The following is a 25,519-nucleotide window of genomic DNA, read 5'->3' as shown; positions in this document are numbered from 1 at the left end:
AGCAAAAAAAAAAAATTCGTATGAGATTAATGAAATACATAAGAGTTTGTGCTAAATTTTACTTGTGAGTATGGTGGTCGATGGTTTTGAGGACCCATAGGTGGTTGCTGTTGATTTGCAGGTGGTGTAGGATATCGTTGTGGATATTGATACTGTTGTGGTGGACCGGGTGGTTGATTTGTTTGTTGCTGACCAGCATTTGGAGGATAAGGACCGGGACTTTGAACGCCAGATGGATAAGGAGATTGTCCTCTTGACGTATTTGCCTGTGTATATGATGTAATGAATAAGTATTATTTAAAAAATAATTCTAATGTCTTATGTCCAGACAATTTATAGTTACTATGGACTGTAATACAGTCAATCAATTCATGAATCTATTTATTTGATAGGAAAGAAGAAGGCAAAAGGAGGAATTTTATTCTCATTTCATATTCATATGCCATACTGAATCATTTATGATAAAGCAAAGAATTTTTTTCCTTTCAATTTTTCTGTCCAACAAATGTACGTAGACCGGCAAAAACATTAAAAGTTTTTTTCTTCTTTTCTCTCTTTCCTTTTTATCCAAGAAGGAAAGAAAAAAATTTTTATTCTACATCTACAGTTTGAAAACAACGAAATAGAGCACTCTGCTTTTTTGTTTTCATGGAACAATCTATAGCAATCTAATTCTGCTGCCATTCACATTTTCTGTATAACGTTTTCCATAAGCCTCATACTCTCTGTCTCCCCTTGACGCAAACAGCCACCTTTCCATTTTCCACCCTGCTTGAAACATTTTCTGTCGTTTGTTCTCATTCTACTGCCACATTCATTATACAACAACCAACCATCCAACCAACCAACCCCATCATCATGCCACCCACTCTATAATTTAAGCTTTTTGTGAATGTAGTTGTATGTACGAGGGTAAAAGTTGGAACAAAATTTTTCTTTTTTTTCCCTTCCTTGCCTTCAACAAAAAATGAAAATGCTCGACGTTCGCTCTCTCACTTGCTTGTGCATTACACAAAAATGTTTTTTTTTTTTTTCTCTCATCGCATGAAAATTTTCTTACATTTCATATATTTTTCATCCTTTTTGCATCCTTTCCTTTAAATCATTTCATTACACGCTTTTATTTAACTCACTCTGTTTGTATGTCTGCATCAAATTTAGTAATTGATTTTTCGACCACTTCTGTTGCTCCAATTGAGCTCAAATTTTTTCTACATGTGTATTCCCGATGACAATACAATATTTAGGCATTTTGAAATCACAAAAATGCTTAGTTATGCTATAATTAATTAAATAACATGTGAGATGGGAAAAAAATCCGTAGTCAATTAAGTATATTCTCGATGTACACGAATTAGACTATTAATAGAACTGAAGTCCAGTTTATATGATTTATTATGCATTCATTTATAAAACCAACTGTTAATTATGTTAAATATTCTATTTGCTTAAAATATTTTTGGAAGAGAAAAAACAAGGATAAGTATTTTTCTCATGGAAAATTTAAAATTCAAAAAACCGTTAAAGTTTGAATCTTAAACAACCGTTAAATTGAAATGAAATTTCAAATATGGTTCTGGATGTTACTGGATCTTGATATACGGTATAAATATGGTCCTAGATCTTACTGGAACTTGATATGCTGTATAAATATGGTCCTGGATCTTACTATACTGTATAAATATGGTCCTGGATGTTACTGGATCTTGATATACTGTATAAATATGGTCCTGGATCTTACTGGATCTTGATATACTTTATAAATATGGTCCTGGATGTTACTGGATCTTACTATACTGTATAAATATGGTCCTGGATGTTACTGGATCTTGATATGCTGTATAAATATGGTCCTGGATCTTACTGGATCTTGATATACTGTATAAATATGGTCCTGGATGTTACTGGATCTTACTATACTGTATAAATATGGTCCTGGATGTTACTGGATCTTGATATACTGTATAAATATGGTCCTGGATCTTACTGGAACTTGATATACTGAATAAATGTGGTCCTGGATCTTACTATACTGTATAAATATGGTCCTGGATGTTACTGGATCTTGGTATACTGTATAAATATGGTCCTGGATCTTACTGGATCTTGATATACTTTATAAATATGGTCCTGGATCTTACTGGATCTTGATATACTTTATAAATATGGTCCTGGATGTTACTGGATCTTGATATACTGTATAAATTTGGTCCTGGATGTTATGGACCGACACTACTGTGATCTATACACAGTCGGACGAACGAAGCGAAGCGAAGTGGAGTCCGACACTACTGTGACCTAATAACAGTCGGACGAACGAAGCGGAGCGAAGTGGAGTCCGACAATCTATGCACAGTCGGACGAACGAAGCGAAGCAAAGTGGAGTCCGACACTACTGTGATCTATACACAGTCGGACGAACGAAGCGAAGCGAAGTGGAGTCCGACACTACTGTGACCTAATAACAGTCGGACGAAGCGAAGTGAAGTCCGACACTACTGTGACCTAATAACAGTCGGACGAAGCGAAGTGAAGTCCGACACTACTGTGACCTAATAACAGTCGGACGAAGTGGAGTCCGACACTACTGTGACCTAATAACAGTCGGGCGAACGAAGCGAAGCGAAGTGGAGTCCGACACTACTGTGATCTATACACAGTCGGACGAACGACGCGAAGCGAAGTGGAGTCCGACACTACTGTGATCTATACACAGTCGGAAGAACGAAGCGAAGCGAAGTGGAGTCCGACACTACTGTGACCTAATAACAGTCGGACGAACGAAGCGGAGCGAAGTGGAGTCCGACACTACTGTGACCTAATAACAGTCGGACGAACAAAGCGAAGCGAAGTGGAGTCCGACACTACTGTGACCTAATAACAGTCGGACGAACGAAGCGGAGCGAAGTGGAGTCCGACACTACTGTGACCTAATAACAGTCGGACGAACGAAGCGGAGCGAAGTGGAGTCCGACACTACTGTGACCTAATAACAGTCGGACGAACGAAGCGGAGCGAAGTGGAGTCCGACACTACTGTGATCTATACACAGTCGGACGAACGAAGCGAAGCGAAGTGGAGTCCGACACTACTGTGATCTATACACAGTCGGACGAACGAAGCGAAGCGAAGTGGAGTCCGACACTACTGTGATCTATACACAGTCGGATGAACGAAGCGAAGCGAAGTGGAGTCCGACACTACTGTGACCTAATAACAGTCGGACGAACGAAGCGGAGCGAAGTGGAGTCCGACACTACTGTGACCTAATAACAGTCGGACGAACGAAGCGGAGCGAAGTGGAGTCCGACACTACTGTGATCTATGCACAGTCGGACGAACGAAGCGAAGCAAAGTGGAGTCCGACACTACTGTGATCTATACACAGTCGGACGAACGAAGCGAAGCGAAGTGGAGTCCGACACTACTGTGATCTATACACAGTCGGACGAACGAAGCGAAGCGAAGTGGAGTCCGACACTACTGTGACCTAATAACAGTCGGACGAACGAAGCGGAGCGAAGTGGAGTCCGACACTACTGTGACCTAATAACAGTCGGACGAACGAAGCGGAGCGAAGTGGAGTCCGACATTACTGTGATCTATTCATAGACACTACTGTGATCTAATAACATTCGGACAAACGAAGCGAAGAGAAGTGAACCGTTACCGAAATATTTTGAGTATTTACGTAAACGAATCGAATACACATGGGTCGAAAAATCTATTACTTAATTTGACTAAAAAGGATAAAATAAATTTATATAAAAAAAAACTTTTTTTAAAAAGTACACGCTTTTATTCAAGAGTGAACTAAAAGAAGAAAATAATTTTTTCCGGACACACAAATATAAAACAAAATTTTTAACTAAAAATAAAAGCGTGGGGCGCTCATAATAGACATAATGTTATACATTCTTAGTTACTTGTACATTCAAGCCCACTACTCAACAAGCTATAACAAGCAGTTATCCAATATGTAAACTGGCAAGAATCTATGTAAAATAAGTAAAAACTACATTAGAATATTTTAGCACTAACAAAAAAAGTTGAATTAGTGCATATAAAGAATTAGGAAATTGTAAGCAAGTATCCCGAACAGATAAGGAGCATGCTCATGAGTATGCTCATATAATTGAGCATGTTCAATTAAATTAATTGAGTATACACACAAGCACGTTCATTAAAATGAGAATATATATTGCCTGCTAGGGTAAGTGAATACTGTATACGGTAAACGCTGACATTTATACAATTTCAAGACTATGTCCAAGTAACTAAGAATGTATAACATTATGTCTATTATGAGCGCCCCACGCTTTTATTTTTAGTTAAAAATTTTGTTTTATATTTGTGTGTCCGGAAAAAATTATTTTCTTCTTTTTAGTTCACTCTTGAATAAAAGCGTGTACTTTTTAAAAAAGTTTTTTTTTATATAAATTTTTACAACATGTAGACACACATGGGTTGATGGTTGCTATCTCTACTCTTCTCCTCGACATTTTCATACATCTACAATCTATCTACAGAGCATTTTCTCGTTCGTTTATGTTGAGAAGAAAATTTATTTTTCCATACATATTTTTCTGCTTTTCTTTCTTCTTCTTTTTTTGCCCCTGCTTAAAGGAGGCAAAATGAATCGATTTTTGTCCTGAATCACCCTCTTTGTCTCATTTCTCCCGAAGTTTTATTTTCTTCTTTTCTTTATTTTCTGACGTTGAGAGAGCGAATAAGAGATAGAGAGTATGTATGCAGAGGAAAAAAAAATAAGGAGAATGATTTCAACCTCCCCCTTAATAACATTACTACCCACATCATCTCTTATACAGTACAGTATCGTACAGTATAGAAAGATATAACAGAAGCGGAATAAGTTCTATCTACATGCTATCTACTCTCTTTCATATTAATGGAAAATTCCAAAAAGGATGATAGAGGGCGTGGTTGTTGAGTTCTTCTATCTATCACACAGCACAAAATTTCTTATCATTTGAATTTTCATCTTTCAAATTCTATTTTCTTTGCCTTTACTCTTCATGTAATTATGTTTTATGCTTAGAGAGTTTAAAGTTGATACTTTTATGCATCAATCATTTAATTTTTTTTTTTTATTTTATTCTTTCACTTTCCTTTATCTTATTTGCGCACATGTTATTGCTATCGCTTATGTTGTTTTAAAAATTCATGAGAAGATAAAAGACTTTTTAATCGATTTCATTAAATTAATATTATGCTCAATGCAAAGCTAATGTTTAATTATTCTGTTTATAATGCGTTTTTGAATGAACATTTATATTAGCTTATAGCTTATTCGATTGTTTAAATATTATTTGATAAGTTCATCTGAGGACGTCATGTAATATCAGCCAAAATTGGGCGGTGAATTATGCGTATGAAGTTTTGTTTATCAATGAGCTTTTAATGAGAATTCAAATTTCGTTCAATATTATGTTTTGTAGGATTTTGGATGACTTATAAGTTTGTTTTGTAGAGAGATTGCTCTGTTGTTGGAATTGAACTTTTGTCTTCACATTTTATGGACGATTACAAATTTTAGGTTCATTAACTCAGTCAGAGACCTTAGTCTGTTAGTGAATTGACTGTTTATGGATCGTATACTTCTGATTCTACTAAGATCAAAGTTCCAGAACTAAGATTAAAATTGCAAGCTATGAGCATATTATGAAAGCTGATGTAACATCCCACATTTCGAAGATAAAAAGTCAATGGAACTGAATCTTAAAATAAAGCATATCTGGAAGGAATTTCAAAGAAATTTTATGAATTTCTCATAACGATGTCTATTTATTCAGCAACAAAACTCATGACATTTCCTATAAATTTGCCTTTGGAAAAATCAAATAAATATTTTTTCCCATACACAAGAAATACAGAGTTCATTAAACGATCATTAAGCATGTATAAATTGAATCATAAAAAACTTTTTTGCCGCGAAAAAGACGAGTAGAAGAGATGAATAATAAAAAAATATGAAACACATAGAGAAGACATTGGGTAAATAATCAAAACTATACTAACTGTCGACGACCGCTTAAAAATCAATAAATTTTGGCTGCTGTCACTTTGCTTATGACGGCTTTTTTATGTATTATAATTTTCTCATGCCTTTTATATAACACACAAGGCATGAGAGATATTTGCCGGGGGAATCCATATACATTTTTTCATTGTTGTTTATACAGTTTTGTTAAGCAAGGTCAGGTAGTTATACATTTTTTAAATTGATATATATCAGATATATGCAGAGAGTTTGTCCTTATGTACTTATTGTACATACAATTGCCATCTCAATAGCCATGACCAAATCACATCTTATGACTTTATGCATTATAATTTATGCTCTTTTTTGGGGAGATCTGTTGGACTGACTAGTAAGGAAATGAAATTATATTTCTCTTGTTTTTAATTGTCTTCTCACAGAAGCTTTGTGTTCCATTCCACTACATCATTCCACGTGACTTTAAAAGAATGAAAGAATATATTAAGTTTGTCGTTGGGGAAAAAAATAAAAATAAAAGAAAAAAGAGCAGAAGAAGAGGAAAAAGAGTAAATAAAGTCTTTAAAGGGATACGAGCACGTGAGTTATTCAAAAAAAAAAAAAAAGAAAAGAACTTGAGAATATCGTGATTTCCAATGCAATGTAGGAAAATTGTAACATGAGACTGACTCCTCTCTTCACGAGGGCAATGGATTTAAATAAAAGTTTACAAGCATGTAGTAACATGTGAATGGAGAAAATTTGTTACATGCCATTTCTTTATTATTTATTTTTCCTTTTCTCTCTCTGTCTCTCTCCTCCTATTTTTTTGATAAATCATACTCGTTCCATATGTATCGTTTATATACCGCAATAAAGTTTTCTATTTCATTCGCCTTGTACTTGAAAAATCTTTTTTTTTTTTGCCATATATACATATTGTGTGTACATAGCAAGTAGTGGCGGAAAAGTATGTATATTCGTATGTACATAATGAAAAGAAGTTTCTGACTTCTTGTGAATAAGGAGAGAGACAGAAAGAAAGGAAAAAAAAAAATGTGGAAAAACTTTTATTTTCGTTTTCACTATGAAAGATTTTTATGACTTTTACGACAGAAAGAAAAAAAAAAGTTCCTTGAATGAGTGTCTGTGTAAATCATTTAAATTTTTTGTGACACATTTTGTATATAAAGAAAATATTTGGCGGAAGAGAAAAAAAAAAGATGTATATTTTGACTAAGGTTTACATGCAGTAGCAATCTCACACGCCATGTGACAAAATCGGTCCGTACAACTAAACACTGATGCGTATATCACACAAATATGCAAACATTGTGAGGAGGAGAAAATCCTGTTTTAGAAAGTGAATGTTGTATACAGTAGTGAAACAGCGGTCGGTGAAGCTTAGAGAATGAATTGTTTAAAGTATAATGAACCCAACAACAAAAAAACATAAAACATTGCCGACAGTTTGGGGCACAAAAAAAAACTTTTTTTTTTATTCAACCTTTCTATATTCATAGCAGAAATATTTTCAATGCTTGCTGATATCAACAAAACACTTTAATCTCAGTGCTTAAATTTTCGCATACCGCAATGATTCATGTCATGTTCTTTTTTTATTTCAATGCTACTGCCTATATATATATATGTGATGTTGAGTTTTTTTTCTCTGAAATGTGATAGCATACTAAACAATCCCTGACCTTTTATCCCTTTTACCCGTTATTTATTCATCGTAAAAAAAATGTAGCATACCAAAAAAAAGAAGTGAGAGAGCGAGATTTTTATCAAAAATAATGCATTATTGATTTGTATGCATGCAGCACAAGTAGCAATACAAGCTTATAATTAGGTGAATCACAGTGCATCATTTTGGATTTTGCGTAAACGTTTTCAAATATTGCTGATGGCATTATTATTATTTTTTGTTTTCAATCGATTTTCCTTCCTTTTTTTTGGGGAGACCGCTTTAAACATTACTTTTTGTACATCAATAAAAAATGTGAGTATATAATAACAAAAAAAAAAAGTCCCGATAAAATATACAAGAAGACGAAAGCAGAAACCGCCAAAAAGACGAGAATAAGAAATCATCGCATTACTGACCTGTTTCAACAATAATTGCTTAATTCTTAATTTATATTTATACACATTTTTGTGATGAGTTTTTTTTTTCTTCATTTGTTGTTGTAGTCAGTTCTGAATTTATTTTTGGAATCATCTACTGTTTTATTATATTATGTGTCTTTTGTTCTTATGTACTCAAACTCTATCCTTCATACATATTCTCAATTATTTTAAATATATTCAATGGATTTGCAATGTGAGTCGAAGTGACTCGGTGGCGGAATGGTTTAGTACTTTGGTATGTAAATGTTGCAATACTCGACCCAGTAATCATGGGTTCAAGTCTCGGCATAAGAAACACTGTACAAAATCTTCCTTTGTAGACTACAGACAGTAATGTCACCAAAAGAGTAGTTTTGATATAACTATAAGCTTATGGGTCTACTGAGTGCAGAGGTCTGACGCACTATACTCGGTAAACAATGATCTAGCGCAGCTCTGTATCTCAATGACCAGAATAGCTAAAGTTTTTTTTAAATGCATTTGTGATGTGCAGTTCTGATAAAAAATTTATATTCATACCAAATCAACGTCAATGGCAAATAATTCTGCAGCATTTAAACAATAATTGTATATTTCATCATAGAGCTCCGCGTACAGAAGAAAAAGTATGTAATAATAAATGTCATTTTATCTATATTAATGTCTCAAACTGTTTGTATTGCTAAATATATAATGAAAAGTATGTTTGAAAACATTCAATGGCATTGAAAAATATAAGAAACTCTATTTACACATTTTATGTATTAATTGTGAATAAAAATAAAAATATGCCGTAAAGAATTTGTTGCTTGCGTCATTTTTATAATGTCAATAAAAATTTGCCGGTTTGAGAACGAAAAAAAATAATAAAATAAACAAAATAGAAGAAATATAAAAAAACATACGAAATGAAATAATTTCATTTATATACTTTAATGCCGTATATACATGTTTTTAAATGAATGACGGCGCCTAAATGTCTTTTAATTTTACACTCATCATCAGGCATAATGAATGATACATTAACGACAAATAGAAAAAAAATCATTTATAAACAAAGCTGCTCGTATATTTTTTTGTGTACCTTTGAAATTTAAACAGAATTATTTTTTATGCAAGTATCAAGTATAGCAAAGTATCTCTTAAGATTCTAGGACTGGCATTAATATGAAATGAGAATTTGATTCGGTGATAGGGAACGTATAGGATGTAAATTAAAATTTGAAACTCACCGTTGGTGGCGGTCCACGATATTGCTGGGGACTATAAGGTCTTGGTGGTGGAACCCAGCCCTGTTGTTGTTGTTGTTGCTGTTGTTGAGATTGTGTTGGCATTGGCGATGATGATCCACTTACAGGTGGTGGTCCATAAGGATCATATGGATTTGGATTTGGATATCGATGTGTTGGAGCACTTTGAGGTGATTGTGGTGAGGGCTGTGATTGTAGTAATGAATTAAGTGTTGGTGTTGGACCTTGTTGTTGATTTCCACCAGGTGCACCAGGCGGATGAGCACCTGCTGGAACATTTTGAGTGTTATTTGGTAACGGTCCTTGCGGTGGCATTCCATATCTTTGAGGCGGTCGTGGACCCATCATTCCTCTATAATGTGCATATGGATCCATTTGTTGTTGATTTGGATCATGTGGATGCATTGGACTGTGTTGCATCGGTCCATGTGGTGGACCAGCGTGAGGATGGTATCGTTGTTGATGTGGATGCATTGGTAAGTGATGACCAGGAATATGTTGTTGTGGAGCATGCATAGGATGCATTGGTTGATGACCATACATTGGATGCTGCTGTTGATGATGAGGTGGTGGCAATTCATCCTTTTCACTGCCTGGATGATGCATATGAGGATGATGTTGTGTTGGCGGAAGTCCTATACCTTCTTGATGTGATGGATGATATCCTGAAATCATCTCATTTGGAGCACCATGACTTCCACTATTGCCATTACTTGGTGGTGACTTCATGCCTTTCATATCGGCTGACGATACCGGTGGCATTGAAGGTGAATTTGCTTGTCCACCATTCTGTAATTTTGTTAATATTTCTTGTTGTTGTTGCTGTTGCTGCTGATATTCATTTCCTTTTAAATTTGGATTACCACTATCATTTTGTAAATGCTCTGATGGTTGAGATGCCATTATTTCCCAAAATACCAACTCTATTTCCTTCAAGAATTGTTATTCCTTGTTAGAGTAGGCAGATTATGAGTAAAAAGGTTTTATTTATTTTTCACTTTGATTATCATTAGTCTATATGCCCTGTTTCATTATTCTTCTCACACACATTTCTCTTCTTTATTTTTTTTTTATTATTTTTTTTTTTTGCTTCACTATTTTCCTTCCTTGAACGATTCAAACTTTTGACTCTTCAAAAAAACACCCGCCAATATTGTTGAATCACTGTGAAAGATTTTTTTTTATATTTATTTAATATTTTTTTTTGCTTGTTTATAATAAAACTATTAGGTGAGTCATTAAGATGAACATGTTGTATGAGATCAAAATAACATTTTTTACAAGAAGTTTTCTTTGAGTTGGATATAAATGTAAAAGTTTAATAATTTAAGTTACTTTATTGTGGCTCAACTGGCTTAACCCCAAAAATTTCTCTCTTTAGCGTTTCTTTTCATATTTCTTTTATTTTTCTTCATTCTGCTTCTTCTGTACTCTTCACAAAAAAACCAGCTAGAAAGATTGTTCATACGAATCTCTCTTGTATTTTTGTTCGTTTGCTTGGTTTTTTCTGCTTGCGATGGATAATATACAGAGAAGAGAAAGAAACATACGAACGGATAGGAAAGAAGAAGAACATACAAAAATTACAGATTCGCAAGCCAACTGCTAAACTCCAGAATTATGCAGCTGGTTTGTTGGAGCATTTATGATTGAAATATATCACTAGTTTAATTGATTATACCATTAACTTTAACTTAATAAAGACTTTATGATGTGAATTTATGTTGAAAGTTTGCAATTTTATGTTTGAATGAACCAACACCCGTCTTTAAGTCGCCTCTCTATGATTGTGTATGACTTTTAATGATCAAAATGTCAGGTATATGTGTAAGGGGGGATTTTGAAAATTTAGTATTTTATTCTTTATGTACTTGCAAACATAAATTTCAGTTAAATTCATTAAATTCTAAAGTTATGAGAATAATTTGAAGGAAACATATTTTTTCTCTGAGATATTTTTCAACAAAATGGAACCCAACTCATCAGTGTGTGTAGAACGACTTGTAATTGTGTACACCGATTTCTTGTAAAATACACACTGAGTTTCACAGGGACGGATGTGATAAATGCGAAAAATTCTAACTTTTAATCATAAGAAATTAATTTAAAAACTTTCAAAAAATGAATAAAATTTTAGAAAAAAAATTCAAGTCATTTTTTTAAAACCGAATACATGAAAAAAAAGTTGCCGTCGTTTGATCGGAAAGTAGAAGAAGCAAATGAAAAAGAATGGCTGGCCTTTTATACATATATGTATATGCTTGAAATATATCCAATTAACTTTCGGTCGAATTTAAGCCACTAAAATCTTATTTTCTTGCTTTTTTGATTTCATAGAACTGTTTTTAAGCACTTGCACTGTTAATTTACCATTAATTTCACTGATTTTGTTATGTAGAAAGTAGAAAATTTGTAATTATAATTTGATTTTGCTTCAATCGCGTCTCGCGAAAAAACGCATTTTTTACTTATTTTTAACTTCCAAACAATATTTGCTCACTTGAAAATGACTTTCAGCACAATTTCTTACTTATTCTAAGAATCTATATACAGTTTTTAATAAATTATTATCTACAAATGTAATAGAGCTTTTTTCAACATCTCCATTTAAAAAAAAATCTTGAGAGAGTTTTCACTATTCGTTCCGATTTCAAACTTTTGATGTTTTCAGTGACAATAAATACGTTTACAACACTAAATTCTATTAACTTTCATTCTTTGGGGATTCTTTTAACTGTTTCTTCTTTAATTTTAATTTAAATTTAGCTTTTTCACATATTAATCACATTCTTTTTCAATCGGATTTCTTGAGTCCGTACATCTATATGAAAATGACGCGAAATTATGAGATGCTAAGCAACTTACAGTCCCCTCATAAGCACAGGCACATCTCAAATACGATGCTCATGACAAATTCAAATCTTGTAGCCGTTACGTATTATGATGCTCGTCACTTTTCAATTTAGAATTGTATAAATTTTTATTTTAAATAAATTGCATGCATACCTTATTAATTTTATTAATTCCAAGTCAAGTACCTAGAGAAGTTGATCGATTGACAAATTAATGCAAATTAAAAATGAAGAACAATAAAAAAAATAGTTTCCATACTTTATTTTTCAGGTAGCAAAACTCCAAAACATGCAAAAACTTGAATACTTAGAAAAGTTTTTTTTTATCTTTAAAACTTTGTAAACATTCAAAACAAAAATAATGACTAGATGCTTGTTGTTCAATGATTAGAAATTTTACATCAATATTCTTTTTAAAAAAATACATTAAAATGTTTTAGAGATTATTCCAAAATGATATACATACATAAAAAAATTTATTCTTAAGACCCTCTTCTCAATTTGTCACAAAATTTTCATTTAGGGTTCATCAAAAAATGCCGCGATAATAAAATAGCAGCGGCGTAGATGAAATTTTATGATACTTACTTCGCTGGCCGTAGTGATAAACTGTGATTTATGACCTCTCTTAGTTGGTGTCTGAAACTGGCTCTACCTTTGGGTGCTTCTACCAATTACCAATTCCAAGTGATAAACTGTCGTTATCAACAGCTTCATTCCGGGAATTGTCAAATGAAGGATGGACTTTTTTTTTCAGATTTAAATAAAATATAAGAATTATTTGGTACGAAGCCAGACTGGACAAAAAGACGTTTTGATTAGACTAGTAAATGATTAGTTCTAAAGGTTTTTTTTTTGTCCACACATAGTTTGATTTTTTTATCAAAATTTTGTGACAGATAGGGGAAGAGGTCTTTATATTATTTTTTGAACATAAGAGAACGACCACTTAGTATTTTTTGTAAGCAGGGATATTACGTCATTGCAATATTTATATTCTTTTCTTTTATCAACGATATGTTATATGTTTTTTGGAGACTGAAATTTTAATTTACATAAAAATAAATATTTATAAAATCAATTAGGAAATGTTCAAAAATTACGTACCGCTAAAAAAAGCCAACCAAAAAACATTGCAGTGACATCATAAAACTAAGTGTTTCGGTTCCTTCTCCCTCCCTCCTAAACGTTATGTATTTTTCAAATATTTTGCAGAGATCGAAGCCGCTGATAATTTAGTCGGCAGCGGCTAAAATGTTCACTTATTTTAGTGAGAAATTTAGCTAAAATAAGCGAAAATTTAGCCGCCGACTTCGATCTCTTCATTTTCGATCGTTTTTTAAAGAGATTGAGGATTTTAACATTTTGAACTTTAAAGAAAAGAATAGTTTTTGAATGAAAATTCTGTTACAAAATTCTAGAGAAAGATATTGTTTAAACTTAATAAGTAAATCAAAGAATCAATTTTTTATAAAATGAAAACTATCGCTTCTCGGCTGACTAAAAAACACAAAATTTACAAAAATATTTCACAAAAGTTCACCCAACTCTCATGACATTTGAATCAAATTCAATCTCACTCCTAAATAATAAAAGAAGAAAAAAACTTAAAATAAATTCATGCAATAAATTTAAAATTGATATTAATTGGTCGCACATGAGTGAAATTATTATGTATACCCAAGAACGTTAGAACATTCCACCACAAGAATTCAAATTTAGGATGTGTGAAAAAATTACACAAACAAATCCATCATTGAAAAGTATATTCATTAAGAGTAAAAAATTGTAAAATTCTCTCTTTAACATTTAGTTCTTCTCCAGCGATCGTACTTAAAGGCCACAGTTCGGTCGGTGTTCGCGAAAAAAACAAAAAACTTAATTTAATAGACATTGGAAATATTAAATGTCATTATAATCTCAATATGTAATTGAATCAAGTGTACAAAATTTATACATCTATTTTTTGTTAGATTCATTAATTTTACTTTGTTACGTTTTTTATTACTAGATATGTATTATTGTTTAGTGTGAGAATATTCTCATAATACATGAAACATAGTTACTTAAGTGAAATGCTGAACATATATTGATTTCAATATTAATTAAAATCAATTGATTGCAAAATAAGAGCCTCTGTATTCATTTATAAGGCAAAAAAGTAAATTGAGTGTTGACATAACAAATTATATTCAATACGACAGTAGCAAGTAAGTAAAATAGAACGATGGAGCAACAGAATGATCAAAAGAATGCTGAAAATCCCAGAGAGAAAGCAAATTTTCTGTCAATAATAACATTTTTTTGGACAATAGATCTATTTAGAAAAGGATATAAAAAAGATCTAGAAGTAGAAGACTTATATAAGCCACTAAAATGTGACGAATCTGAAAAACTTGGAGATCGGCTTGAGAAGTAAGTAAAACTATATGAGTAACTTTATACGATCTTGTTTTGAGATGTCTAGTCACGCGAATGTTTGTCTTTGTAATGCGATAAGTTTTTTGCCATTCACGAAAAATGATAAGGCACAAAGGAACATAATTGTACAATGCAATTAAAGTATTGACAAAGAACAAAAAATCATTTTAAGATATTTGCGAGATAGAAAAAAATACAAGAAACTAATTTAATATTAAATGAAGACGATGATGCAGCATAAAAAAATCACAAGGTCGTATAATTGATAATGAAACCAGCAACACGTGAACCGGCTTTTTTTATTCATCATACATACGAATATAAATCCTACACAATAAAGTTTCATCTTTTTTGATGCATTTTTAAATGGCATGTACGGATATTAGGACTTCATCTTACCCCTCCCTCCCATCTTTCTGCATGGAATTTTGGATGAAGTTGGTCCACTTTACTTACTGCTTATAATAGAACAGTTGTTGACAATCTATTTTTGTGTCACGGCACACCTCAACCCTAATCAACTTTTCGCGCCACACTTTATCTGATAATAATTTGAGTACGGCATACCAATGTCGTAAATTTATTCAATAATATATTAATTGAGCATTAACCTCAAAGACTCGCCCCAAAATTCCCAAAAATATAATTTATCACTTGACATTTAACTATTATTTTGAACTTTTATTAATCAAATCTGGAAATTTATATCACGAATAATAGATGCTTCGTGGAACCACAATAGTGTGCCTTGATACACTTGATTCCCTCCTCCAATGTAATACCCAAACAGCTCTAAATAATAACAAAAACATTTCTTTACAGGAACTGGAATAGGCAAATTAACAAGAGTAATAAACGTCCATCGCTCATAAAAGCAATCACAAAGACATTTTGGCGTGAATATTTAGTTCTTGGAGTATACGAATTCATAAATGACATAGTTGTTCGGCTATCATTACCGTTATTTTTGGGAAGACTGCTAGATTATTTCAGTCCAAGTTCAAATTTGTCAAAGGAATCTGCATTTTTTAATGCTGGAATGCTGATTGCGTTGAATGCTCTTAGTGCTGTTACCATAAATCAGTTCCTTATAACAAGCTTCTCAAATGGAATGAAAGTGAGACTGGCAACATGTTCCTTAATTTACAGAAAGTCATTAAGACTATCAAGTACAGCATTAGGGAATACGTCAGTTGGAAAAGTCGTCAATTTATTAAGTAATGATGTATCTCGTTTTGATATTGTCTCCGTATTTTTGCATTGTTTATGGCTAGCTCCATTGTTAACAATTGCTGTCGGTGTAATTTTATACTTACAAGTTGGAAGCGCCGGGCTTATAGGAATGTTAGTAATTGCTGTGGTCACACCACTCCAATCATATACTGGCAAATTATCATCAAAATTTAGACTTCAAACTGCTATTCGTAGTGACGAAAGAATCCGTCTAATGGATGAAATAATTAATGGAATTCAAGTCATCAAATTGTACGCATGGGAAAAATCATTCAAGAAGCTCATTGGATTGGCACGTATAAAAGAACTTAAAGTCATAAAGAAGTCATCATATGTTAGAGCTTTATACATGACATTCATGTTATTTACTACACGATCAGCCCTTTACTGTACAATGATGGCTATAGTAGTATTGGGTGATGAATTGACTGCTTCAAAAGTTTTTGTCATCTCATCATTGTATCAAATTATATCTAGCGTTTTATCTCAAATGTTTGTTCGCGGAATTGCTGAAATTGCTGAAGCTATTGTTGCCATGAGAAGGTTACAAAACTTTTTAGAACATGAGGAAAAAGCTGAATATAGTAATGATCGATTCATTTCCGATAAAATGTTTAATGAAAATGGAAAAGGTATGAATGGAGTTGTGGAAAATCCTCCAAACCTTATCTTATCAATGGATGATGTTTGCTGTAGATGGAAAACTATGGAAGAAAGAGTAAATGCATCTGGAGATAAAGATGATGCAGAAGATAAGAATGAATATAAATTGACATTGAATAAAATTAATTTAAAAGTTCAACGTGGGAAACTAGTTGGCATTCTAGGTCACGTTGGTGCTGGAAAGTCAAGTCTTCTTCAAACGATTTTACGCGAATTGCCGATTGAAAGTGGCAAAATGTTTATAAAGGGTAAAATATCATTTGCTCCACAAGAAGCATGGGTGTTCTCAGGTTCCATTCGTCAAAATATATTATTTGGATGTGAAATGGATAAAGATCGTTATGACAAAGTAGTTACCGCATGTGCCTTAAACAAAGATTTTGAAATGTTTCCACATGGTGATTTGACTCTTATTGGTGAACGCGGATCATCATTATCAGGCGGTCAAAAAGCACGTTTGAGTTTAGCTAGAAGTTTGTACAGAGATGCTGAATTATATCTTTTTGATGATCCATTGTCAGCTGTTGATGCACATGTTGGAAAACATTTGTTTGAAGAATGTTTATCAAGAAGTGGATTTTTGGGCAAGCAACATTCAACTCGAATTCTTGTCACACATCAAGTTCATTTCCTAAAAGATGCTGACTGGTTGGTTCTGTTAAAAGATGGAAAAATTGAAAAGCAAGGATTTGCTCATGAAATATTACAGGATGAAAAGAATATAAATGAAATTGCAGAGGAAGTAGAAACATTTAGAAGACGTTCACTTAGTAGATCATCATCAAATTCCTCTACATCTGTTAAATCAGATGATAAGAAGGAAGTTGAGGAAGAAAGTGAGGTTGAAGAAAAGGAGCAAGAAGTTCAGAAAAATGTCGAAGAGTCATCAAAAGGAAAGATTAAAGGAAATGTTGCAATGAACTATCTAAAAGCCGGCGGAAATACCTGTAAGATCTCCTTTGTCTTCTTCCTGTTTCTCCTAACTCAAGCGATCGCGTCCGCATCAGATTATTTTGTTGGATTTTGGACTCATCAAGAAGAAATGAGAAGATTTTATTCATCAAACAGCACCATTGAAGATGAAAATTCCACTTTGTCTACTGCTCTGAATGAAAATGAAGAACATGAGAGAATATTCGATAGCGATATGCTCGTATATTTTGGTGGAATTTTAATTGTTGCTTTATTTTTCATTGCCATTTTTCGATCAATATACTTTTACACAATCACGATTGCAGCATCGAAGAATCTCCATAAAATGTCATTTAATGGGGTAGTTTCTACAAAAATGAGATTCTTCGATCTCAATCCATCGGGGAGAATATTGAATAGATTCAGCAAAGATTTGGGTAAGAACATATTTTATAGCACTTTGAGTATAAAATTTCATATTACTTTATAACTTATAGGTGCAATCGATGAGTGGCTGGCAAAATGTCTTTTGGATGCTGTACAAGTAGTACTCATGGGAGTTGGTTCAATCGTCGTCACTGCCATCATTAATCCACTATTTTTAATACCAATTGCCTTCCTATTCATTGTCTTCTCTTTTATGAGGAAATACTTCCTTAAAACATCAAAAAATCTCAAACGACTTGAAGGAATTACGAAATCTCTAGCATATGTTCATTTAGCAGCAACAATCAATGGATTAAGTACAATTCGTGCTTTTGGCGCACAAGATATTCTTAAAAAGGAATTTGATCAGCATCAGGTGAGGAATTTACAATACTTTTCGTGACAATGCAAATAATGTTCTTTATTTAAATATCAGAATTCACATACTGGAGCTTGGTTTATGTACATTAATGTATCTCAAGCCTTTGGATTTACGCTTGATGTACTCTGCATGATTTTTGTATGTTGCGTAACTTTAAGTTTTGTAATATTCGATGCAAAAGATCTAAGTGGTGCCTCAGTTGGTCTGGCAATAACACAATCTATGGCTTTAACAATGATGTTGCAATGGGGTATTCGTCAAAGTGCTGAAGTAATGAATCAGATGATGGCTGTAGAACGAGTTTTAGAATATCGAGAACTCGGTACGAATATGATGAGATTCATATGTTTGATGAGACTAAAGTGATTCTTTTTTTTACAATATAGAACCAGAACAAAAGGAAGTAAAGAAAGTCGCAGATAAAAACTGGCCAGCAGAAGGAAAAATCGAATTCAAAAATGTGGTTTATAGATATGCCAAGGAAATTGAACCAGCTCTAAAAGGAATTACATTTACGGTTAATCCTGGAGATAAAGTTGGTATTGTTGGACGAACAGGGGTAAGTAGAAAATTACCTAAAATAATTAAATTATTAATGTAATGATGTTGTTCTACAGGCAGGAAAGTCATCATTGATTGGATCTTTGTTCAGAATAGCAGAAATAGAGGGTGAAATCATCATCGATGGAATCGACACAAGTGCCTTAAGTTTAGAGCAGTTGAGATCCAAAATATCGATTATTCCACAAGATCCTGTGCTTTTCTCAGGTATGTTCTCAACTTCACGACTTTAGATTAATAATTCCTTATTCCTATGTACTATTAAATTGTATGTTCTAAACATCCTCTTCATTAATTTTGCAGGCACAATGAGAAAAAATTTGGATCCATTCGATGATTATCAAGATGATGCTTTATGGAAAGCATTAGAGGATGTAAAGTTGAAAGAAATAGAAGGATTGAAGGTTCAAGGACTTCAATCATTAGTGGCTGCAGGTGGATCTAATTTTAGTGTTGGACAGCGTCAGTTAATTTGTTTGGCCAGAGCTATTTTACGTCAAAATAAAATTCTTGTTCTTGACGAAGCCACAGCAAATGTTGATCCTGAAACTGATGGATTAATTCAACAGACAATCAGAGAAAAATTCGTTGATTGTACAGTCTTGACAATTGCTCATCGTCTTCATACAGTAATGGATTCCGATAAAATTATTGTAATGAATTTCGGAAAAGTCGCAGAATATGATACGCCTGAAAACTTGCTTAAAATTTCCAACGGTATATTTAAAAGTATGATCAATGCAGCTGGTTCTACAGAATCTAAAAATTTGATAGCTTTGATGAAGAAGAATGTGTAAGATAGAATAGTTTGTCAAATTTGTATAAATTAATTAAAAAAGAATTTCTAAGAAAAATCTCACTGGATCTGACAAGATTCAAAACGATCAATATTCTAAAGGATTTTATAATCAAAAACTGATTTTGTAAAAATTAGATTTATATAATTATATTGACTTACGTTATTGTGATTTGAGTAAATGCATACTTAATTGTTATATGTTGAAACTTGAATAAAATATTTTTATTACTTATCGATTTTATCTAATCTATCATGTTTGATTTCATGTTTGTATCTTAAGCTAAGTGAGATAAATCGTCAAGTTCGTGTTCTTGTTGAGGTTGATTTGATGCATTCACAAATGAGACAGCTTTAGGAGTTGATTGAATAAAGATTTTTTGATTATTACTCTGCTGTATTTTTACGATATTTGCTGATGTTGTAGATGGTGAACTTGCTTTTGTTACATAAAACTTTTGTTGTCCCTGCTGTGTCTGCGTAATTTGACGTTGCATAGGTGTCGTTGTACTACAAAAGAATGATTTAAACGTTAATACTTGTCTCAATTAAAATTAAATTATATACATACATTCTTGGAGTTACTGATGGTACTGCAATTGATGCAGAAGATGTTGGTTGTGCTGTATTCGGAGTTTGTCTTGCCTTCATAACACTTTGATGTAAAGCAGGACCCAAAAATCCAAAGTCTCTCTTATAATCTTCTAAAACATCAGGAGCAGTTCTCATCGTTTTTAAAACAGGAGCACAAACTTTTGCTAGAAGAGCTCGAATATGTCCAGCCGCAGTCCTTTCTGTATTACTTATATCTGCAACTTGCATGTTACAAACTCTTTCGGAAATGAACTTTAGGCGAGGAATTATGAATACTTTTATTACTTCATGTCCTAATTCTGATAAACCTTCAATAGCACCATACAAAGACGAAAGTGGTACTTTATCATTTTGTAAAGCTGTGCTGTATAATCGAGTAACTCGGGTTTGGAGATTGTTAGTTGATGTATTGAAATTTTTACAAATTTGAGACATCAGTTTTGCAGCAAAATCTCTCAATGCCCAGTGATTATCAACTTCGGGTCGTTGACATAACTGTTTTGATACAATGCAGGTTGAGACTGATGGAATTAACTCGTGAAGCTGAAAGATGCATAAAATAAATTGTTAAAATTAATAAATCAATATATATATTCAAATGCCTTACATATTTTTCAAGGTAAAGAGCTGGATTATCTAGAAGTGCTCGCACCATTCTCATTAAGTAAATAAGAATGGCCAAGTTGTTTTGAACTACATTAACTTTAACACCTTCTGCAATAAATGTACACATCCTCGGCAACATTTCATGTATTCCAGGATCACAGGAAAGTGATTGAAGTGCTTCAGCTCTTCTTCCTTCATCTGCACCAACACAAGCTTCTGTGATTTCTTTATAATAAAATTGTTGTTCAACAGACAATTCATGTTGTGCAAGCTGTTTAATATGAACTGTTTCGAATGTTTTCAGTTTATGTGCCTTAATTGCAGGTTTTCCACTTGTGTCCTTAAGATCTGCTTTTTCCAATTTTTTAACTGGATTCACAGAATCTTGTATTTGAGCATCTTTTGCCAATGGAGGTGGATTTTCAGGAATAGTTGGCTGAATTCCATCAACACAAAGCCAATGAGCTCGAAGAGTAACTTCCAGTGGCGCTTTTGGAGCTGTTGTTGTCAACAAATCATTTAAGTCAATTTCTTTCTCTTCAGTAAAATATAATTCACGTCCGCCTCCACTTGCAAAACGAAATGGAATGAATTCTTTGCTGATGAATCCATATTGCGGCTCTAAATTTCTTATTTTTAATGAAGAATCAATATCTGAAGCTGATAGACGGGATCTTTTCGAATGATGCATAAACTTTTGTCCATCCTGAACTATTTGTTTGAGTTTAAAACTAATGTCATCACTTAGTTCTTTTGCAGCTAAATCTGACAGGTTTCCTGAAATATTATTTTGTTATTTATCTAGTTATTAATGAATTGAGCAATTATTTACCGATTCCTATAGATTCTGCAATGATTTTGATGCTTTCTAGAGATAAGTTTGTTCCAAAGTGTTGTGAATTCTGTATTTCCGGATTTTTGATTTTATCCTCCATTTTCACTGATACTTTTCAGTTTAGTGAAATTAATTAAAATGAAAACATCAAGCTACGTACCCCTGATAATTCAATTCGCGTAGTATCGCAATGAAAATTTCAAAAAAATTCTTTCCGTTGAATTTATTTTCTCTTTTTAATAATATTTACCATTATTAAGTCAATTAAAGCTGATCAACGATAAATTCATATAAAACTAAGAGTGCAGGTATAAATGGAATGAATATTTTTAAAATTTACGCCAAAAAACTTTTTAGAGAGATTCCAACCCTAGATTTCAAAAACAAAAAACACACAAATTTATTAGTAAGCTTTTTTGTTAATTAAATAGGTAAAATAGAAGAATAATTGAAATATAATACGAGCAAAGTATTATAAAAGCTGAACGTAAGCATATTTATATGACAAATATTGTATTTAACTTTTAAAATTTGTAAAATTTAAATTTTAGTAAATTGAAAAAAAAACTACAGCAAAATGTCAATCGGCAAACGTTTGGAAGAAATTAGAAAGTCCATAAAGTTAGAACCAATTGAATTTTCTAACAATGAGGAAAGCCATAGATTTGGAAATTATCGACAAGTTCCAGGTTTTCATCCAAATCCGTCGAATAATAATGAAGCACTTCGTGAACAGTTTTTGAATAAGACATTATCTGCATCAAATGTTATTGGTGCATTGTCAGGAAAGGTAGATACTAGGAATATTCATCATGAAACTAATCAAATTGCTGGAGTTTACAATAGAGCTGAAGATATCAATGCTAGACTTAGAGGAAATTTAAACAATTCTTCATTTTATGCACATATTCCAGAAAATTTAAACGAACCGACTATAGCTAGTAGACGTCATGAGTCACCTTTAGTTCAAAATAATAACAACGCTATGTTTAATTTCCAAGCATCGACAGATAATGTGAAGGATGTAATGCTAAAAAGTAATCCTCATCGAGATATTCCCTATAAGGTTCACAGTACTGCAAAGAATATTGGAGCTAATATTCAATTGATAAAGAAGTCTTTGGAAGAATGCGAAAAACGTAAAATTCCACCTCCCCCTGCATTTTCAGAAGTAAAATCCCGCAAAGTTGATTCCAGTGTACAACCATCGACATCAAAGGAAAGTAGTACAAATGATCGAGTTTCGTGTAAAGAAATGAAAGATAAATGCGTTGAAACTACAGTCAATACAGGATCCTTAAAGTTTGAAATTACTTCAAACGAGCTAGAAAATTTAAGCGAAGAGAAGAAAGTGATTCTTCTTGAGTTTATGAAGGTAATTGTTTGTCATAAAAGCATGATCTTCTTTTGTAGTTAATAATATTTTTGATTGTAGGCATTCAATATACGTGATAGTCGTGAAGTTAAGTCGATTCGAGAACGCTTGAAGCACCGGTTGGCAAATCAGGAAAATAAGAGGAAGCAATATCAATCAACATATGGATCTTATCCTCCGACTTATGGTCCTCCAATCTGATTTCATAACTTTTTAAAACAGCTGCCGTACATAGAAGTTAAGGATTAATTAAACGACTGAATAATATATATTTTTTTGTATATAAAACAGAATTTTACTTTTTGAGAAAATTAATAAACAATTAACAAATGCTGTGATCAAGAAATTTCTAGAGGATATGAATTTGACTAAAAACCCTGAAAAGGGTCAGAAAAGCAGTTTACCAATAATTTGTCAGAAATAACTGTAAGACTTAAGCATACTCAATTTTTATGTTTCACAATTCATCGACTTCCATGTGGACACAATGATTATAAAATCATGAATTATACTCTTGAGCATACGATATTGGACAAAAAAGGAAAAAGTTTATCTTAAATTTAGCTGATAACATAAAAAGCAGACATAAGGCTTAATCACGTGAATATCTCTAGCAAAAATTTGACAGTCATCTTGGAATGCTCTTGGTTACTCGAATAATATAACAGAAATTTTTAAATTAAGGAAAATGGATAAATTCATAAGGAACGTTAAAAAACGGATTAGTTTGATCAAAGTCACGCGCACTTTAGATTGTAACGGTAGAAAAAAATTCAAAATGTAAGACATTGTAATTTGTGTTTGTGTAAGTGTCGATAATGTCAATGTGTTAGTGTCGATGCATGTTAGTCAGCCTGCTTGCTCGCAAAGAGTTTTAAATTAATTTTTTTAAAAGAAAAAGCGTAAATTAAATAGGCAAGATATTAAAAACGTGAAATTTAATAGTTATATTATGTGATAATTGTCAAGTGCGATACTAAAACGTAATTTCGGCAGTAAAATTTGCAAAATAAAATATCTTTTGTTCTGAAGGAAGGAAAAAAAGAAAAAAATCCAAAAAAGAAAGTGCTATACAACAAAAACGCACTCAAAGAGAAATTGCTTAGTGTTTAGTGACTTAATAAATTGATTACACGAAACAGAGGATTAAAAAAATTTGGGATTAATATAATTTATGTAAAAAACATCAAATATGAAGCTTCATCACCAAATTTTTCGTTTTCTCGGAAACAGGTATGATAAATGTGCTGTACGGAATAAATAGAGTTCATTTTGTGTTGAACCAACATATTTTGCATTTACTGCGTTATTAGTGAGATGGGAAAATGAAAATTTATGAAATCTATGCTAACTACGTCATTAATATTTATATTTTTCTCCTTTTCCAAAGCTTTTCGATTTAATTAATCTAAATTTAAGTTTATGAAACGAAAAAAAAAAATTATTCATCAGATTTTTGTAGCATACGAATTGCATCATGTCTGATGCTTTACTTTATATACTTTGGCCATTATATTTTCTCTCGTTTATAACTAACGGAATATACAGTAGTGTTTTTTCTTAGCTTTTTCATTTCGTTTCATTTATGCAGTTAATTAAATTCATTTTTTTGGAGGAAAGTTTTCTTCCAATTAAATATCCAATAAGCATAAAAAAAAATTAAGTATTGAGCTAGTTGCACACGAGAAGAGAGAAAAAAGATGATGAAAAAAGTACAATAAACTGCGTTTTATGCTGTTATGTACATGTTTTATGTTGAAAATCTACGACGATGGCGAGACTGAGACACTCACACAAATACACATTAGCTAGACGTTTTATGTGACATGTTGTTCATGTGATGCGATACTGTTGTTTTAATGTTGCATCGATGACAGTATAAATGTTCTTCGGAAACAAAATAAATACTGTGTATATATACAATTTGCAGGCAATACAATAACTCATGAGAATCAAGTGCATTACGACGCAATTTTCTTATCATTATCAATGCCCTACAAAATACATTATTTCATTCTTCATTCTTAACATATTTCATTTTATTATTTATTTTTTTTCTCCCTTCTGTTTACATTCTTTTCAATTGTAATGATCTACCTCAATTAATTTTAATTGTGGCGTTTACTTCAAGATGTTTTCTATTGCATTATTAGCAATGCAGTAAATGGAAATTTTTTAGATGCATATTTTTCTTATGAGAATCACATCTTTTCCGTGTAGTCAATTTTCAGTATTATAAAGTTAAGTCTAGACTTAGACTCGACACAAGGATATTATTATTTTAGAACGACCCAGAAACCTTAATGATTGTCTAACAAAAATTACTTTTAAAGTGACGAATTCGTAATAAAGTTTTAAATTTTTAACATTTTGCAAACATGTTTTAGTGTTTAGTAAGAAACGTATAGTGAAAGGCCACAAATATGAGAATAACAAATATCTTTTACTTATATATTGTAGAAAGTAGCTCAAGGAGATGGTGATGAATGGCAATAAAGAAATT

The 25,519-nt window shown here is 32.3% G+C and overlaps 4 protein-coding genes across 7 annotated transcripts in view; 2 read left to right on the top strand and 2 right to left on the bottom strand.

The window, feature by feature from the left end:
* osa (trithorax group protein osa) overlaps window positions 1-12,185 on the bottom strand; it is a 33,186-nt gene extending 21,001 nt beyond the window's left edge. For all 4 annotated transcript variants that reach the window (XM_070636102.1, XM_070636106.1, XM_070636104.1 and 1 more), the window contains exons 1-3: window positions 11,731-12,185; window positions 9,343-10,524; window positions 63-266 (exon numbers count right to left, since the gene is read on the bottom strand). In XM_070636102.1, coding sequence (XP_070492203.1) covers window positions 63-266; window positions 9,343-10,263 — 1,125 coding nt within the window. In that variant the 5' untranslated portion in view covers window positions 10,264-10,524; window positions 11,731-12,185. The remainder of the gene's footprint in view (window positions 1-62; window positions 267-9,342; window positions 10,525-11,730) is intronic.
* Window positions 12,186-14,042: 1,857 nt separating this feature from the next.
* LOC139087116 (probable multidrug resistance-associated protein lethal(2)03659) lies at window positions 14,043-19,855 on the top strand. The gene is made up of 7 exons (XM_070635824.1): window positions 14,043-14,627; window positions 15,456-17,878; window positions 17,939-18,243; window positions 18,304-18,571; window positions 18,636-18,808; window positions 18,867-19,017; window positions 19,114-19,855. Exons 1-7 carry the CDS (start codon window positions 14,440-14,442, stop codon window positions 19,605-19,607), a joined length of 4,002 nt encoding a protein of 1,333 aa, XP_070491925.1. The 5' UTR covers window positions 14,043-14,439; the 3' UTR covers window positions 19,608-19,855.
* Window positions 19,800-21,802, bottom strand: LOC139087117 (transcription initiation factor TFIID subunit 6-like). The gene is made up of 4 exons (XM_070635825.1): window positions 21,639-21,802; window positions 20,808-21,583; window positions 20,178-20,743; window positions 19,800-20,116 (listed from the first exon to the last, which is right to left on the bottom strand). Exons 1-4 carry the CDS (start codon window positions 21,739-21,741, stop codon window positions 19,885-19,887), a joined length of 1,677 nt encoding a protein of 558 aa, XP_070491926.1. The 5' UTR covers window positions 21,742-21,802; the 3' UTR covers window positions 19,800-19,884.
* A 218-nt stretch (window positions 21,803-22,020) lies between these two features.
* LOC139087268 (uncharacterized) lies at window positions 22,021-23,286 on the top strand. Its single transcript, XM_070636028.1, has 3 exons — window positions 22,021-22,128; window positions 22,193-23,016; window positions 23,077-23,286. Exons 2-3 carry the CDS (start codon window positions 22,219-22,221, stop codon window positions 23,215-23,217), a joined length of 939 nt encoding a protein of 312 aa, XP_070492129.1. The 5' UTR covers window positions 22,021-22,128; window positions 22,193-22,218; the 3' UTR covers window positions 23,218-23,286.
* Window positions 23,287-25,519: the final 2,233 nt, after the last annotated feature.

This window comes from Chironomus tepperi, unplaced genomic scaffold (genome assembly GCF_022539635.2).
Source record: "Chironomus tepperi strain 1889 unplaced genomic scaffold, CSIRO-AGI_Ctep_v1 contig_100, whole genome shotgun sequence".
NCBI classification, from domain to species: domain Eukaryota; kingdom Metazoa; phylum Arthropoda; class Insecta; order Diptera; family Chironomidae; genus Chironomus; species Chironomus tepperi.
Note: the sequence above shows the minus strand (reverse complement) of the source record. Positions and strands in the feature narration are given on the sequence as shown.

Excerpts from the sequence above, each read along its gene's own strand:
- LOC139087116 (XM_070635824.1), top strand. The coding sequence starts at position 14,440 with ATGGAGCAACAGAATGATCAAAAGAATGCTGAAAATCCCAGAGAGAAA. Across the intron at positions 17,879-17,938 it reads TAGATTCAGCAAAGATTTGG|GTGCAATCGATGAGTGGCTG; the intron begins GTAAGAACATAT and ends TATAACTTATAG. Across the intron at positions 18,244-18,303 it reads AGGAATTTGATCAGCATCAG|AATTCACATACTGGAGCTTG; the intron begins GTGAGGAATTTA and ends TTTAAATATCAG.
- LOC139087117 (XM_070635825.1), bottom strand. The coding sequence starts at position 21,741 with ATGGAGGATAAAATCAAAAATCCGGAAATACAGAATTCACAACACTTT. Across the intron at positions 21,584-21,638 it reads TGCAGAATCTATAGGAATCG|GAAACCTGTCAGATTTAGCT; the intron begins GTAAATAATTGC and ends ATAATATTTCAG. Across the intron at positions 20,117-20,177 it reads CCATCAGTAACTCCAAGAAT|TACAACGACACCTATGCAAC; the intron begins GTATGTATATAA and ends ATTCTTTTGTAG.
- LOC139087268 (XM_070636028.1), top strand. The coding sequence starts at position 22,219 with ATGTCAATCGGCAAACGTTTGGAAGAAATTAGAAAGTCCATAAAGTTA. Across the intron at positions 23,017-23,076 it reads TTCTTCTTGAGTTTATGAAG|GCATTCAATATACGTGATAG; the intron begins GTAATTGTTTGT and ends TTTTGATTGTAG.